At 43.3% G+C, this 16,979-nt stretch overlaps 1 protein-coding gene across 6 annotated transcripts in view; it reads right to left on the bottom strand.

Moving 5' to 3' along the window:
* The window catches only part of DENND1A (DENN domain containing 1A), a 152,995-nt gene that overhangs the window by 51,676 nt on the left and 84,340 nt on the right, over positions 1–16,979 (bottom strand). For all 6 annotated transcript variants that reach the window (XM_064676561.1, XM_064676563.1, XM_064676562.1 and 3 more), the window contains 2 exons: positions 8,546–8,647; positions 2,769–2,894 (listed from right to left, as the gene is read on the bottom strand). In XM_064676561.1, coding sequence (XP_064532631.1) covers positions 2,769–2,894; positions 8,546–8,647 — 228 coding nt within the window. The remainder of the gene's footprint in view (positions 1–2,768; positions 2,895–8,545; positions 8,648–16,979) is intronic.

Here is a 16,979-nt window from a genome sequence, read left to right as displayed (position 1 = left end):
ACCCCCTCCCACACAGCCAGCTCGGGGAGGTGACCTACTGCGGGAATGCAGGGTTTAGACGATGACAAAAACAGCAAGAAAATGGAAATTCGGAAATTTAAGTCATTCCCAGGAAGATCATTTGCCTCAATACAGCCCAGAAAACACCCCACTGCTGCCGTGTTTGGTTGGACTTAACAGCACCAGAGGTGTGTGGTGACTGCACTCACATCACACCCAACACATGCTCTGCTGTACTCAGCATCCAGCTTAATGCAGCTACAGAAAACACAGTAGGGAACAGCACTGAATTTTGTCAAGTAAATCTTATTATTAGACTTGCAAATTGTATTACCTGGATATGTTTTTCCACACAATTTCTAATTACCAAAGGCCTCAGAAAGTTGATGGCAACAGAAACTTCTCGCCAGTGTTCTGGTGTTTATGTCCATTACACAACCTTCTACCTCTGGAATAAAAGCCTCTGAATAGAATAAGAGTTCTTACTGTGCTCAAGTATAATAATGTGAATTTAAAGTCTGCTCTGTGACACATTCTGGACCTACACCGAATAATGAAAAATCAATTCACACCATTTATCCCAAAAAGTCAGCTCACACCAGTGAGATGGCCCATGAAATTAAACTGTCTTATGAAAGGAGGAAAAGCTGCTGCTTCTTTGAATTTATTTCCTAATTATCAGTGATATTAAATGAACAGTCAGATTCCTTGAGTTACAGGCCATGAAATGCAAAGAACCACATCATGTTTGGTATTGCTTATGCCCCATATTTACCCCATGTGAAGGTGACACATGAACACGAAACACTTGCAAATTTTCTTTATCTAAATCTAATACCAGAAGGTATAAACAGAAGCTAAATTTTTTGATTTACAAAAGGACTTAGGAAAGAAATCCCTGAAAATTTCCACTTCCTGATTACTAAATTGTATTTTATGACATATTTGTGCAGCTATGTTTACAGGTTGTCTTGGATAGAATGATAAGCAAACCAAACCATTTCTTCTACTTCCTCAGGTTAGCTGTCCCTCCAAGTTGCACTTTCTAGGGGTGTGCCACTGACAACTCATTTCAAACGTTCATCTTTAACATTCAGCCTTCAAAATACCAGATGGCATTTCCAGAACAGCAATTTAAATTTTTTATTTTCCTTCATAAATCCCTTAACTAGTTAATCTCACACACACACACATCCAGGCAAAGCATACACCAATATTCCCAGAGTTGCCTGGCAACTGCAGGGAGGAGCAGGGGAGCACAAGGAAGCCTGCGCGGACGAGGGAGCTGCTGTCTCCCGGCAGGGATAAAGGCGGCGCACGGCCAGGGTGCCTCACACGGCCAGGGTGCCTCACACGGCCCAGTTCCAAACACCTCCCCATCCCAAACACCTCCCCTCGTTCCACCTGAGATGCTCTGACAGCCCAGCTCTTACACCCAGACACACACACACACACAAGAGCCAAGACAATTTATTTTTTCCACACGCAGCGATTCCCCCTGTGCTGACCTCAGAAGTTATTTCTGAACCCTGAATATGAATTGTTGAAATGGTGCTTGTTTGATGGTGATAACTGGGCTGTTTAAAATTCAGGCTGAGCTATTTTCTCCTTCTGGCTTTAAAAATAACAAGTAAGACAAACTGTAGTACTGAAGACACTTCAGTAACTGAAACATCCTCAAGAAACACTATGCTTTTGGCCTCCAAATGCTTGAGGCTGAGAAAAGGAGGTATTAAGACAAAAGGATATTTTGTCCTCTACAGAGATCTTGTTAAGCAGCCACAGGTCTAAACAACAGTAGTTCAAACTGGGCCATGAATTGGGATTTACCAGTGCATTGGACTTGCACATGTGTGTGCTTCCCCTGCTTCAGAGAGAGGAACATAGAATATTCTGGAAATATTCTGGGGATCACTCTGCATTTAGGACATTTCATCCTCCATATTTCTGGGACATATCTCATGAATTACACATGGATGTTTTTCACTCTATTTACCCTGTCTATCAGCAAATGTACACACTTTAGAAGGACCCCCCTAAGCACACAGTATCAAAACCAGAGTGTCACAAAACATGTGGAAATACATTAATTTGGCAGGACAGGGTTGCATTGAAGACCATGAAGATACCTGCAGTAACCCAGGAACAGGTGCCTCCCTAGAAGCAAAACCAAGATCAAGCACAAAACGTCCTTCCCCCACTCCAATGGCACTAAACAAGAGATCAGCTCTGAACCAGGAGCAAGAGATTGAATTTCCCTAACAGACATTTACTGTCAATAGTTACAACTCCAGACATTCTTCATATTTCTGTAAAAAACACAATTTCTTTACTAATTATGTTCTTAAAATCCATGATTTCACAAATTTGCGTTTCACAGTTAAACATGCATTGTGTAAAAACTTTTATCTTTTGCTGCCTTTAAAAATAACACAATGAAGAGATGGGTTTTGCAGGGAGAGGTAAGCTTTGCACTAGCCTCTTTTGATCAATTTATACTTTTTTACCATCTCTTTTCTAACTTAACTGCATTCAAAACCAAACAACACCCATACCTTTCCATAAGCAGGTTTCTCCCCGTGAGAAGGATCATGCTTGCTGCAGCTCTTTCATTTTGGAGACTTGAACACTGTTTTCAGTACCAGGCAGCCAAAGAGCCACCATGCTGACCTTAGTAAAAGCAGGTTATGCTACACTTCAAATTGTTAGGTTCTTTCCTCCACCACAGCTGCAGATTTACATCTTATTCCTACTAATTGCCTACTTACAGGTTCAATTTTCAGGGCGTTTCTGTAGCTCCCAAAGAAAGCTGCTTGTGCTTTTAGAAACGCTCTTGCCACACCATCTCCAGTGGTTGTAGAGACTTTCTTCAATCTGTTCTTCAGTGCAGAAACCTGAAATCACACAGCAGGTCTAGATCACTCTCCTATCACAAACAAAGCGGAACACATTGGGGCACAGCTAAATGAAAAACGTGCTAACCACAGCAGCAGCTATGACAAAAGGCGACATTGTGAATTCAGAGTTGAATTTTTCAGTTCTAAAAGCATTACTTTTCAAGCTGTTTTGCCTCTCCAAGATACAATTGGATTCTATTCAGAAACCAATAGGACAATAAAAGCTTCATTGAACCTTCCCTCCTACTTAAAATCCGCTGCTAAGTACTGTTTTAAAGGTAGTCCATGAAGTTCTGTGTCATTTTTTATTAGAATCCATGAAAGAATTACAGATAAATTAATCAAACATCAGATTAATAAGAGAAACCGCTCTGCATAGCTGGGCCATCCATCACCACCAAGGTTAAGATCAAATTCAGGAGGTCTGAAAAAATTTGTTCGCCACAAGTCCAAGTTTTTTTTAAGGCTATATTCCCTTGTAGACTTAATGGAAAATAACCCCGTGAGAGCTGTATTTGAGGCTGGGGGGGTTCCCCCTCCAGCCGCTCTCCCACTGCCCCTCAGCAGCACTCGGGGAGCAAACATGCACAGCACACTTGTGGGCTCAGACAGGGAGATACAGACCCATGAGGAAAAGGCTCGAATTAGGAAAATTAATTTAATTTATTGCCAATTAATATACAGTCAGATAGCGAGAAACAAAGACAGAAACTCAGACACCTTCCTTCGCCGCCTGTTCCCAGCTCAGCTCCCTGCCCCGATCCCGCCTCCCCTCTGCCCACACCAGTCCCAACAGCTCCTCCCAGACGATCCTTCCCCCTCACACTCTTCCTCACCCTACCAGGGGGTGTTTTGCCTGTTTTCAGATTGTTTTGAAGTGGTTTGTCAAGGGCTGACCTGTGCCTGTCCCAGCCGCCCCTCAGAGCCCCTCATGGCCCCTCAGAGCCCATCATGGCTTCTCAGAGCCCCTCACGGCCCCTCAGAGCCCTTCAGGGCTTCTCAGAGCCCCTCATGGCCCCTCAGAGCCCCTCACGGCCCCTCAGAGCCCCTCATGGCCCCTCAGAGCCCTTCAGGGCTTCTCAGAGCCACTCAGAGCCCATCATGGCCCCTCAGGGCCCCTCAGAGCCTGCCATGGCTTCTCAGAGCCCCTCAGAGCCCCTCCCGGCCCCTCCAAGCCTGTCATAACCCCTCATGGCTTCTCAGAGCCCCTCACAGCCCCTTCAGAGCCCTTCAAGGCCCCTCACAGCCTGTCATAACCCCTCATGGCCCCTCACAGCCCCCTCCAAGTCCTTCATGGCCCCCACAGCCCCTCACAGGAGGCCTCAGCCCGTCCCTCCCTCAGCTGCTCCTGCGTGTCCCTATCCAGGGAGGGCAGAGTTGCCCCCTCATCTGGCTCCACTGGTGTGAAATACTGAACCCATGCTGGGCACTGCTTGTTTTCCTCTCAGAACTAGATGTTATCTTTGCACTTGTGTTTACCAAAACAGTTGCAAAGACATTTCCTTTTAAATATTCCGCAGATTCTGCTGTAGGAGGCATTTCATTACAGTTATTTAGTATAACAGAAATAACCAAGAGCGTGTCCAGCACTGTTTATAAATCGGAGTGCTGTGGCTTATGCCAATGATCCGTGCATTAGCGAGCCCACAAACCCACAGTAACACAACACGTGATACCAGATTTAGTCTCATATCCATAAAACAAGCTCACTCCTATTCACTGAGATAATGTCCCTCAAGCTCTGTAATTCTCTAAATGTAAAAGCTTCACCAGATTTTCAAACCTGAACAGCACACTTCATGTTCAAACGGGTCTGAACTTTTAGGGATGAAATATCCATTTATTTCCTATATTAACTTATGCAAAACCATTTAAAGGTAGTTCTTAAAAGTGCAATAAAATGTCCAGAGCTCTGAGTAACTTTTAAATCCATCTCAAACGTTGTTATAAAGGGTTTTCTTTAAACATTAATGTGAAGATACAGAACTTGCCATCTATATAGATGGCATCTATATAGATTGTTTTAAACAAACCAGAAGTTCAGAGGGCTGGTCACAGCCTTTCTGTGCTTCAGCTCCCCTGGCTGGTACAGAAGCACAATATTGACAGGTATTTTGATAATTCCTTGAACACTGTAGCATGTCTGTTTTATACATATGCAGGATTACTGCAATAGGTATGCCATAGTTTTTAACAAAAAAAAATGTTAACAGCAAGTTTAAAGAGACTAAAAAGCAACAAAAAAAACCCCTCATACTTTCTATGGAATAAATTAGTACATAACTCAAAGAAGATGATATGAGCAGAATTAGGGTTGTTTCCTGCCAAAAGAGGCAGTCATACTCAAAAAAACCTAAAAGACTGTGACCACTGAAAATGAGGATTATTTCTAGCCAAACAGACACATATACATGCAGTCTACCCTGAGAGTGTTTTTAAAGATTTTTATACTTCTGGCAGTTGAGGTTTAAAGGTCCGATTTCAACTCTCACCATGTTTCAGAATGCAATCTGTGCAATGCAGCAGAATGAAATGGTTCAGTAAAGGTGCTAGTGGAAATTCTTTTAATTAGGTCCAGGGCTTTTCAGTTGTCAACATGAATAAAGCAAGAAACCTTCTACTGCAAATGCAGTGTAAGAAATAAAAACGGATTCACCTTTAGGAAGATGGTTTGGCTACAGGGCTGTGGTTTGGTACTTCTGGCTGTCCTGGAAGCAGGACACTGATTTCCCTGAGCGAGAGCCAGGAACAGCAGCCTGTGGTGGGTGGTGAGGGACTGGACAGCAGGAGCTGCATGGCCACAGCACTGATGTCCCCAGGCCCCTGCAGTGTCCCCACACCCTGCCTGCCCTGCCCCAGGGCCCCACAGAACCACTGCACACCAACAGAGCCAGCCCGGCCTTCAGCCCTCGGAACGTGGAGCTCTGGCTACAACCACGACTAGAAGATGACACTTATTTGGAAATACATGAAAAATCCATAAAGGTTGCATAAAAAAGAAATAAATTACTACCCCCTCTTTGCTATTCGCTGCAACACAGACGGTGGTGTAGGAGACTTGTCAGCAGCAGATGCACTTATTGTAATCACAGTCCTTAATAAATCTCTTTTTTTTAATAATGACTATTTTAAAAGGAAAGTTGCTTCCCAGGGTGCTCTCATGCTGCCAGATTTTCAGCAACACATCAGAAGCAGAAGGTGAAGGAGGGACAGTTTTTCACATTTCAGACAGTGATCAGTAACACAGTAGTACACACCTTGATTTTCCTGGCCAGTTCAGGAAGCCTGACAGCCAACAGGTACTGCTGGGGCAAGTGGGGCAAAGAAACTTTATCTGACTGCTGGAACTGCCCCTGCAGCTCCTCTGACACAAATGCTAACTGGAAAGACTCTTGGGTAGCCTATGTTTGCTTGGATCCTAGGAATTAAAGAATAGCTCATTCTAGATTCTCAAGAACCAACAGTTTAGGTAGCAACATCACTGCCATGAAACTCAAGCACAGCACACTACCTGAAGCTCTACAAGAACCATTGGACTTCATTCACTTGATTTAAAAAGCTGATCAAGGAGGGGGGGAAATGGCTTTAGAAATTTTCCACTGGATTAATTACCTGATGGTGAATGCATCACACAGAAGATGTTTTTCCTCACTGCTGAATATAGATAGATTTAATTTAGCAAAGTAAATTTTGTCTATTCAGCAGTGCATGAATTGCTCACTGCTCACATTAAGTAGCAAAGCTGACATAGTAGTTTGACATAACAAGCATTTATGATCAGGAAACTCCTGAAGACATTTTTAGTTTCTCAGGTCATAAATGCATCTACTTAGACCAAGACCAGAGGGGAGACACACTCCCAAAATCTCCCCTTCCTCCCAGGGAAGCAAAAAAGGAAAGGAAAAAAAAAAGAAAGGAAAAAAAAAGTATAATGGATTGGCTTTAGAGTCTCCCTGCTGAGATGAACAACTTGATCCACTTACAGTTCCAAACACATGATGCATGAAAGAACTGACAGAAATTCAATTCTTGCACAGCAGAGCAGCTGCTCTCTAGTGGTCAAAGCCAACTCTGGAACAGTGTGAAGGGAGAGACCTGGAGGGGAAAACTGCCCCATCCAGGTACCTGAAACAATGCAGAGAGCCGGGGCCGACAGAAACCCTCACCCCAAACATTAATTACGCAGCGCACCACGACCCGAGTTAAAGCTTTGTTGTGAAAAATATTAATCCCAGCTGTATTTATATGGCACTTGTGAAAAAAACTACCCCACGTACGCTACTGGTGAGCCCTGCCAGTTAATTGAATTTGCTGGCAGCACTTCCTCTGCTCTGCTCTAAACATCCTCCCAGATAAAATGGAGCTTTTAAATAGACCTGTGGAAAACTGAATCAAGAAATTTGAACTAATAAAACACAACTCTCTACTGTTATAAAAGTGAAGTAAAAGTAAATAATGAAAGGAAGGAAGTCTCTTAAAATTTATTACATTCCAAAGCTTGAAGTTCTGTGTTTATTGCAGGAGTCTCTTCTGATGTTCTACAGTGCACCCACAACAGCTCCTTTAATGAAGTCTCATAAAATCTAATATAATACTTGATTGTTGACAAATCATATACATGTCTGAGGCCCCGTGCTCACTGTATGCAGACATTTCTTACATAATTCCATGAAATTTACAGGTCTGTCATTGCCGGGGTGTGGAGAATGGCACGAGCAGTGACCAGCTGGCACATTTGGATGCTGGGAGTGAAATCAAAACGAAAAACTATATAAAGCCAGAAAAATTCATGGAAGCAACTTTTATAGACTGAATGCTTGGTTAAAGCCAAATTGCTCCCAATCAAGATGGCCCTTTGCCTTCCTCCTGAGCTCCCTGTTCCTGCAGGATGGATCCCACTGTGGATCCCAGGGGAATGCTGGGGGGGCACTGCAGGAGGCACTGGGCAGTCACCATCCCTGGAGCTGCTCCTCAGACACACCACCTTAGACTGAGCTCCCTGAATACCAATTTTCTTTCCTAACTGCACATAGAAAGGTTCAGATCTCCCTGCCAGCACAATATTTCCATGGAGCAAAAGAAATCCAGATCTTCCCTGCCATGTTCTCCTAAACATTCACCCTCTGCCCTAAAAACAGCTTCTTACACTCTCACACACTTCTCTGCTCTTCCCCCTCAGCTTCTTCAGTGGAGATGATTCCAGCAGCAAGCGGGATGGCTTCGTGTCCCATCAAAGGGAAATGTCCCATTAAAGGGAAAGATCAAGTATTTATGCAACATTTCTATCAAATTATTAAAGAAAGCAAATAATTTACCAAGAAAAAGTGCAGATGAGAAAGAAATTAAATTCTGAATTCTAGCAGTGCGTGAAGTGAAGATGTAGGAATCCATTTCACACCATATCACAGGATATGAAATGCAAGAAGTTCTTCAAAGCTCACCTGGAAGCAGTCACAGGAACAAGCCCACCCAATTTCATTTGGAAACAAAAGTTATCTAACAATAATAGGATTTCTAGCTCCCGTGAGAACTGGCTAATTTTCATTAGGAGGCTTCAAAGCATGTCTGCAAATGTTCAAACAGACATTCCTGAACACCTGAGGGAAGAACTGAGGAGCAGCAGTTTGGCTCCATCTCTCCACACGTACCACGTCATTGGGGAGGCTCTGCAGGTCATCGAAAGGCGTTTCCAGGGTGTTGGTGTCCACGTTCAGAATCACCACATCCTCCAGGGCCATGCTTCGGACCTTCTACATGGGAGCAGAGCCAGGAAAAGGGAAGGACAATGTCAGTATGAGGAGCTGGTTAAATTTGATGCAGAACATCATGGCATTACAGCACTTCAAGCATTTTAAAAACAACCAACATTCCTGACTTTGCCATCATTTGTTTTACTCATTTGACAACGCTGAAAAATTAACCTTCAGTTGGCAGAGGGGAGTTCTTAACACCATGCACACTGAAATGTTTCAAACCAGAGAGCTTGGGGTTATTCAAGCAAAGATTTATTTCAAGCACCTCTACTAATGTTTGTCTTAACTCTGGTGTCCTGTTTGCACATTTAGCAGTCTCCAGCTGAGTCAGGATTTCAAGCACAGCTTTTCATATTTAGAAATTCATTTAAATAACAATAAAGGATGTCTTTTCTAGGAGTTAAGAGTTGTAGTAAGTTAGGGATGGGAAGTGGTTTCCAAATTCCAGGTTGAATTTTGGAACTCCAATAGAGACAAGTTTACAACTACATTTAAGTAAAATGGATACCACCAGAGGTTAATTAATTCCACCATATCCTGGTCAGCAAGTCTGAACTTTTTCTCCTGTTCCCATGAATTGAGGGAAAGAAAAGTCTCTAATCTAGTTTGAGGGTTAACATCATCTGTAACAGTCCATGGACACAGAAGAGAAAAGCAGAACCCACTTCTCAAAAGAAGGATCATTAATACCTGTAAGTGTCTAAAGGTATCGGTGATCTAAGCAAATTTAAACACTGTCAGACTTGATTTCCCTGCTTAAACAACAGCAAATGAATCACTGATACCAAACAGAGCAGCATTTAAATACTTAACACTTCTTGTACTAACAGGAGAATTGAATCTTTTTTTTTTTGACTGACTGAGCCCACACGTTTAAGGTCTCTTCAAATAAAGCTTTGAAAATTCAAAATCAGACAAAGTGGAATTATAGAATATGGTAATTGAGGCAATTTCCCAGTGACACTGTAAATAAACATTTAAGTACCTATATACCTACACACACAACCAAATGCAAGTTACTGGGGAGGAAAGTGAACAAAAACATACTCAATTTTTAATTAAGGTTTTGTGGGGTGGGGGGAATTGTTTCCCTTAAAAGAAAGGAACTAAAGTCCTAAAACAATGGCAAAGTTGAGCCTTAGGCAGCTAAATAATTACCCTCAGTTTTCAAGGCTCAGTCCTCTGTCTATAAAGCAAACTGCTGTGTACTTAGGGCTAAAAAAAAACAACCACCATAAAAACCACTTTGTAGACATTTAAGTTTAGGTCTTCATGAGACATTTCTTCAGCTTAAACAGAAGAATATTACATTTAATGCTTTCCATATAAAAGGCACCAGTACTGCAGGACAAACCAGGCACTTTGCCTTTCAGGAACCAAAGGTCACTCCGTTGGCTGCATCTGATAAACTCTAAAGCAATCCAGGAGCCTTGCTCCTTCTAGGAGTCCGGAAGCACCAGACAAACTGATTTGCTCCTTCCTGTTTCACAAAATTAAAAATCTCACTTATACTCAGAGGAGTCTAAAAACCTCCAACAAAAAGGCCTTGCAAAGTACTTAACCAAAGCCAGAAGCTTGTCAAACTCGAGTGCTGGCAGGACAAGACAGGAGGAATTCAAACCTCCTCCTGATTCCTGCCCAAGAAGCAGCACACGCGTGGTGAACGTGCCGGGGGGGTTTGTAACTGGGGACGAATCTGCACCTTCCCTTCAGCTGAATTTGGGGCTTTCTGAGCACAGAACAGGCTTGTGACACATGGATCAGCCAGGGAGCACAGCTCAGGGGGATGCAGCTCATGCTGCAGGGACTGGAAATGCTGCTGGTTGGATCATCCCCCACAGGGCCCAGAATAACTGTACTGAAACAGGGCTGATCCTAAACTCTGCTCTGCTGCACCTCTGCACCACAGAGAGCTCAGCCTTGCTTTAAAACTCCTCAATATTTGTACCAAGGCAGTGGATTTCCCTCGAGACAAACCCTCAGATTTAATAAAACACCAGAGACTAACTTGATTAATAGCATCTGTCTCGCAATGCATTTGAAAACAAGCAATTTTTTGAGGGTACAATTGTGGCTCATCCTAGAGAAACGCAGACTGACCAGTTCACCTTAATCCTTAGCTGGTTTTATCATCTCTCCTTTTACTATCATCTTTGATAAAAGTATTATCAGACAGTTATAAGGGCTTTTGTCAAATAATCACACGCTTCTTTGGCTAAACGTGGCACCCCTCAGCCCAACTGACAGGGAAATAACAGTATGTACTCTCAGGTTGGAATCTGAGTAAAAATTCCCATCATTCAGCTGCATTTCTCACATTAAATCCCACTGGACTCCATGAATCACAGCAACATGTAGATCATTTTTCACAAGTACAGTTTGTGTGTTGTCACAATTTTCTGGAAATTTGAAGGGACAGCCACAAGCCACACACGGCCCCCATCCATATTCCACAGCTTCCTGGAGAGCTAAACTAAATTTTACAAGTAAAGTGATACCTGTTCAACAGACTGGACTGTGTCCAGTATGTTTATATTTTGCTGAAAAAAACGTGGAAAAGCAAAGACCAAGAGGAAAGGTGACCATTAGAGTTTCCTACAGACCAGGGGTGTGCTGAGCCAAAAGGAGAGATTCAGTGAAAACGTGCATCACATCTCACTCCTGCAAACCTCTCTTAACCATCCCTGCCCAATTACTTGTAGCCATAATTAATCATCTAAAATCCATCTAAATCAAACTAACATCTACACCTGCCTTTTATTTTAAATGTCTCTTTTTAAAAGAGTGGAGAGGTATGGAAAGCTGGTTTAACAAGCACGCTGAACCCATTGTTTATGGCCTCTATAAACATGGCTTAGTAAGAATTACTGACTTAATCAGAGAGAACTTATCTCCTGGTGAAAAGAGCACTTTAAATTTCAGAAATGGCACCTTTACTGTGAAAATCTCTTAACTTTTCAAACAAACTCCAGGGGGCCTTAAACACCAGGTCCGTAAATAAGCGCAGTCAGGGCGCCTGTCCCGCTCCCAGGCAGCCAAACACTTGAAGTCATTTAAGTGTTTTATGTGAAAGTTCACAAAACCAGAGAAACTATATTCTAATAGAAGTATCAAGGGGTGCTCCTCTATCTCGCCCCCATCACAAGCTACCAGCAATATTCATCAATAACACCAACACCAGTTCGCACTAAATGTTATTTTATCACCACTGGCTACAGTTGGTGGGTTTTGCATTTTCTACCATAAAAAATCCCCAGTTAAACTTCTTTCAGGTGAACAATTTTATTGAATAGTTCAATTTAAAAAAAAAACCCAAACACAAAACCAAAAAACTCACAACAACCAAACACCACCACTACTCTCCTCCCCTCAAAAACCAGGTTTGTGTCACTTCATGGCCAAATTGGTGCCAAAACACAAACCAAGCTGATCATGAGGCTTCATAACCAGATACAAAAGTGATCAACATATTAAAGAATGTTGTAACTGTAAAGAGGTAACACACCTTCCACCAGTTCTTTTGGAAAGGCAACGCTGTTAACAAAAAACTAACATTCTAGCTTGCTTGTGCATTAGATTTGAAATTATTGTAAAAGCACGATTCACAAGAAGCCTAAAATCCATTTGCTTAATGACTTGTCTGTCCTCAGTTAATAGTTTCCATTTCTTTTCCTAAGGAAAACACCCCAACACTGCAGACAACAGAGTGTCAATCTGGCTGCCAGAAGCAGGAAAGGCAGCGGATATAAAATTTTATTATTTCATGCCCCAACAGCAGCCAGAAGGACTTAATGAAACCCTGCTCAGATTTACAACCTGAAATGGCTATTCAGCAGACAGCTCTGGGTAAGGGGATGTGCCCCCTGACCCCGGGGCCCTTTGATCCGGGCACAGCAGGTGGGCTCCCACCCCCCTGCCCATCTCCCACCTTCCGCCCGGGCACCCTGAGCCTGCACAGGTGATTCCCAGATCCTTATCACCAGCAGCTGCTGCCAACTGAGTGACAAACAGCACCAGGGCTGCACAGAGAGAACCTTCCTTCTGCCAGAGCTGCAGGGCTTGGCCTTCCCCAGCACTGCCCCTCCAACCCCCCCCACTGCAGCTCTGACTCAAACACAGTTCTTATTTCCATTTGTCCAATAACTGGATAAAGGAGAACTCCATAAATAATCTGCCATATTTTAAAATGCATTTTTATCAGTACTCCTGAAACCATGCACAGTGATATTGGTAGTATTTGTGAGTGACTAAACTGCATTTGGGGTTTTAAGGCCTGGATTTAAGTGTATCTATAACCCCTTCATTTAAACCCTGTGGAAGAGCTGCACTTCTTCACTCACAGGTAGAAAGGCATTGATTTACTAAGAATAAACGGTGGAAAAAGCTAATTACTACTTCTCACCCCAATCAAAAAATATAATTAACAATTAACACCACCAGTGGCAGATCCCAGTGGTCAGTGAATTCTCAGGGTGTGTTCTGAGGGGGGGGAGCCCATGGCAGGGCCAGGGCTGAGCCCAGACTGACAGAACTCGTGCTCAGGGCTCCTTAGCTCAGCCTCACACACACTAATTGGGCTCTGACTGGATCCCAAACAGAGCATCCTCACACCTCCCTGAGCCAGAGCAGAGAAACGTGCCAAAAAGCCCTTCCCAAGTGAGTGTTTGGGGTTCAGAGGGCCCAGCTTTCCACTCACGAGGCTGCACAAGGGAGAGAGAATCAACACCAGGTGAGAGCAGCCACCCTGTCCCACCACGTGGAACACTGCAGGGATTTTAGGGAACCTGTCTTTCCTAACAGGAACATCTTCACTGACACCAGGTTAAAATAAAACCCTACTCATATAGCTTTTATGATATACAGAGCTGTCCTCTTTGCTTAGGAAAAAGGTCAGGAAACCATTCTGAGCTGCAATGGGAGTTTCACACACACATTCATGCTGGACAACCTTGGAAGAGTTGCAGTTCTGGAGACCCAGAAAAAGCCCTTGAATGACTGGAGTATTAACAAAAAAAGGGTAAGAAATGCTTTTCTAATCCTTAACTGTAAATGCTGGGTTTGTGGCCCAACGGGGCAGGAAGAGGGATGGCTGATCCTGGCACAGTTCAGCTGCCAGAGCTCCCCATCTCCCAGCCCAACACAACCATCCCCACAGTCAATCAAAACCACATGTGCCCAAATTCCAGCAGGGAGTCCCCGGGGTCAAGGGCATTCCTCCTCCATCAGCACCATCCCACTAATAACCTTCCTACAGAAACAGTTGCTGAAACCATCGTTTACTCTGACAAAACGTAACGGGCTGCAGCCAGGTTTGACACCACTTCCAACACAAAGGTCAATTTAATAGAATTTGAAGACTAAAATAACCTACAGTACAGAGAGAGAAACCAACATTATGGGAGGGGTGTGTTCTTTTGATAGAGGTTCATTTTCCTATCTCATTATTTATCACTGCTAAGTACTTATCTTCCTCTAATATGAATTCAATTAGTTCTGTAAGCATGTTCCATTATTCATGTGATAGCTCCAGCCTTGCTTATCCAACAGCTTATAAACTTTTAGCCTTCTTTGAAGTCACTTTATGGATTGCTAAATGGAAATCTTATAAAGAATGACTAACTAGGTGATGATAGAAAAGCTGAAAAATAAGAGCACAAAACACAGCTCTGTATTTTCTACCAAGGTTTTCCCCCATAAATCAGTTGGAGCCCTCTGACCTATAACAGGAGATTATCTTATCTCACTGGAGAACATTTCAGTCACAGCAAATTAGATTTAACAGTCAATGGATATGCTTGATATTTTAATCATAAGAAAAATTTGTCATTTTCCATTAAAACAACTGCTCCTTCCACAGAGCCCCCGTGGAACACGGGAAACTGCAAACTAACTTTAGGGTACAAAACAGGTTGGGAAAACCCACTGAGCTGAGAGGGGTTATTTTCTTTAAAATCATTGACATTTTTGCTTCTTCCAGAGGCCCCATTCCAACACTGGGACAGCAAAACCCACAGAAACAACACTGAAGGTAGAACACGATTTTTTCCTGTACCCAAATCCCTTCTCCCCTTCACAGCACAGCTCTCCCTGTGCAAGCTTGGGCTGCCACCAACATTTACACCACGAGGACAGTCCTACAGTGGGAGCTGCTGGGCAGAGCCTGAGCCCAGACAAGGTGGGCTCTGCACAGGTACAGGGCCCACCTGCCTCAGCTGGAATGGAAGGCTGGGGAATTAACCCCTTATCCTGACACTGGAACATGGGGATTTACTCAGAACACTTTTAAAGTCCTATTTGCCGAAATTTCAGCATTTAAAAAAAAAGGAATACTGAATAATGGCAGTAGTTTGTAGTTCTAGTTTATAAAATTATTTTGGTATGGAAAAGATAATATTTTTTTTTTTTTTTAAAAATACAAAACTGCTATATCATGAGAAAAAAAATTGCTGTTGCTACTAGGATGTTATTCTAACAAATAAAACACAGAATTTTATATCTAAATGTGAAGGAAGGGACAAAGACAGTGAGCCTTGAGCATCAGAAACAGGCAGAGAGGTACCCAGGAACTGTCCAGCTCATGTGCCAAACATCACCCCTCCTTTGCCCAGGGCACAGAAATTCTGCAGCACTTGCCAGCAGCCAGATCCAAGAGCCACCGTGGGGTTTGATGTTATTTTCTGATGGAACAAGCAGAGTTGCTGCAGGATACAGTTCTATCTGTATTCAATTTATCCCTAAGAGCAGAGCAAACAGTTCGGTTTATTTATTTCATTTATTTGATAGGGCACTTGGAATAACTGTACTTTGCCAAAGCGTGTCTGTGTTCCAGAATCTCTGGCTATTCAGCAGCCAGACTGGATTTAGTACTAAACAGATTTTTTCACAAGTTACTAAAATGGATGAAAATTGGCTTCTCCAAGAACAACTCCTTTTTCTGAGTTTGTACAGATGGAGTTTGGAAGGCCCACAGAGCCCTGCAGTCTGAAACACAGAGACAAAGGAGGAGGCACTGGGTTTGTGGAGCAAGGCAGGAGTGAGACATCACCCAGAGTGACTCCGAGGTGGAATTCTTCATTGTTTTCCTGCATCCATTCCCAGGCCAACCACAGGCTCGTTGTGAGCACAGGTACCTGTGAGAGCTGACAGTGACAGCATGGAGATGTTACCCACCCTCTGCCAGGGCTGCTCCTTCCTTCACAGGACCACAACAACCACACAGTGATGGCCTGGCACAGACACGGGGCAGGAAGGTTCCTGATCAATAAGAAAAATACATTTCTTCCTAGATATCACCTCGCAGTATCCAAGGGGCATCCCTGATCACAAGCATATGATGTGCAAACAAATGTATGTGCTGCCCTTAAAATAATTGGTAACTCACTACCACGTCCTACTGCAATTCCATACTTTATTTAGCAATATAAAGGGCATAAAAAAAATCATCTGTGCCCAGGATGGTAAGGAAAAGAAAAAAGACATTCTGCACATTCAATCTTCTCATGAAAAAACTGACTTCTAAAATTACTTCACGTTAATGCTGGGAAAGGGGGGAGTTCCACAGCATCATTATTACACACATCTGCCCCAGTGCAAGAATATTTGATCAGTATTTCCAGAGAAATGACACAACACAAGAACAATTATCCCAGTAATTCACGTTCCTTTACGTGATGTAAACCCAGCTTTCCAAACTGTTCTGTATCCTGAACACAAGGGCTGAATTTCCGGGGATCTAAAACAGGGACACAAGTCAAATAACTTCCCAGGACACGTGCAGCTCCCACCAGTCCACCCCTGCTAATTTAGGAGCCCCCAGGAGGCAGGAACTGCCTCTTCCCCCCCAGCACACACTCCTGGTTCAGGCTGCCCGTGCAAGGGGCTCAGCCAACACGGACGAGCGTTCCCACCGGGACCTGCAGGAGCAGTTTGTGCTGTCCCCCAGACTCTGCTGAGGAAAGTCATCCACTGTTTCACCAGTCAAAAGCAAATGTGTTATTTCCACTTTTAGAGTTTTTAAAAAGTCACATGAAGTACTGGGAATTGTTTATAGGAGAAGCTTTCTGTGAGGGCTGGTTCCCTGCCAGCTTTGTGTTAACATTAACAGCAAGTTCCTTCTTTTCAGATCTTTCGAACATTAAAAAAATTACAATCTGTCTGCAAAAGCCTAAAAGAGAACTGTAACTGTCAACATTGTGGTTTAATATCGACTCTGCCTTCGTGATTCAGTCAAAGCAAGGCACTGAAGGGACTAAGTGGAGCCCCAGGATGGGGAGGGACACGTGGTGAGCTCGTCACCGCGCACAGAGGCTGCCCAGGGAGCAAACAGGGC

The sequence above is a fragment of the Pseudopipra pipra genome, chromosome 20 (assembly GCF_036250125.1).
Source record: "Pseudopipra pipra isolate bDixPip1 chromosome 20, bDixPip1.hap1, whole genome shotgun sequence".
NCBI classification, from domain to species: Eukaryota; Metazoa; Chordata; class Aves; order Passeriformes; family Pipridae; genus Pseudopipra; species Pseudopipra pipra.
Note: the sequence above shows the minus strand (reverse complement) of the source record. Positions and strands in the feature narration are given on the sequence as shown.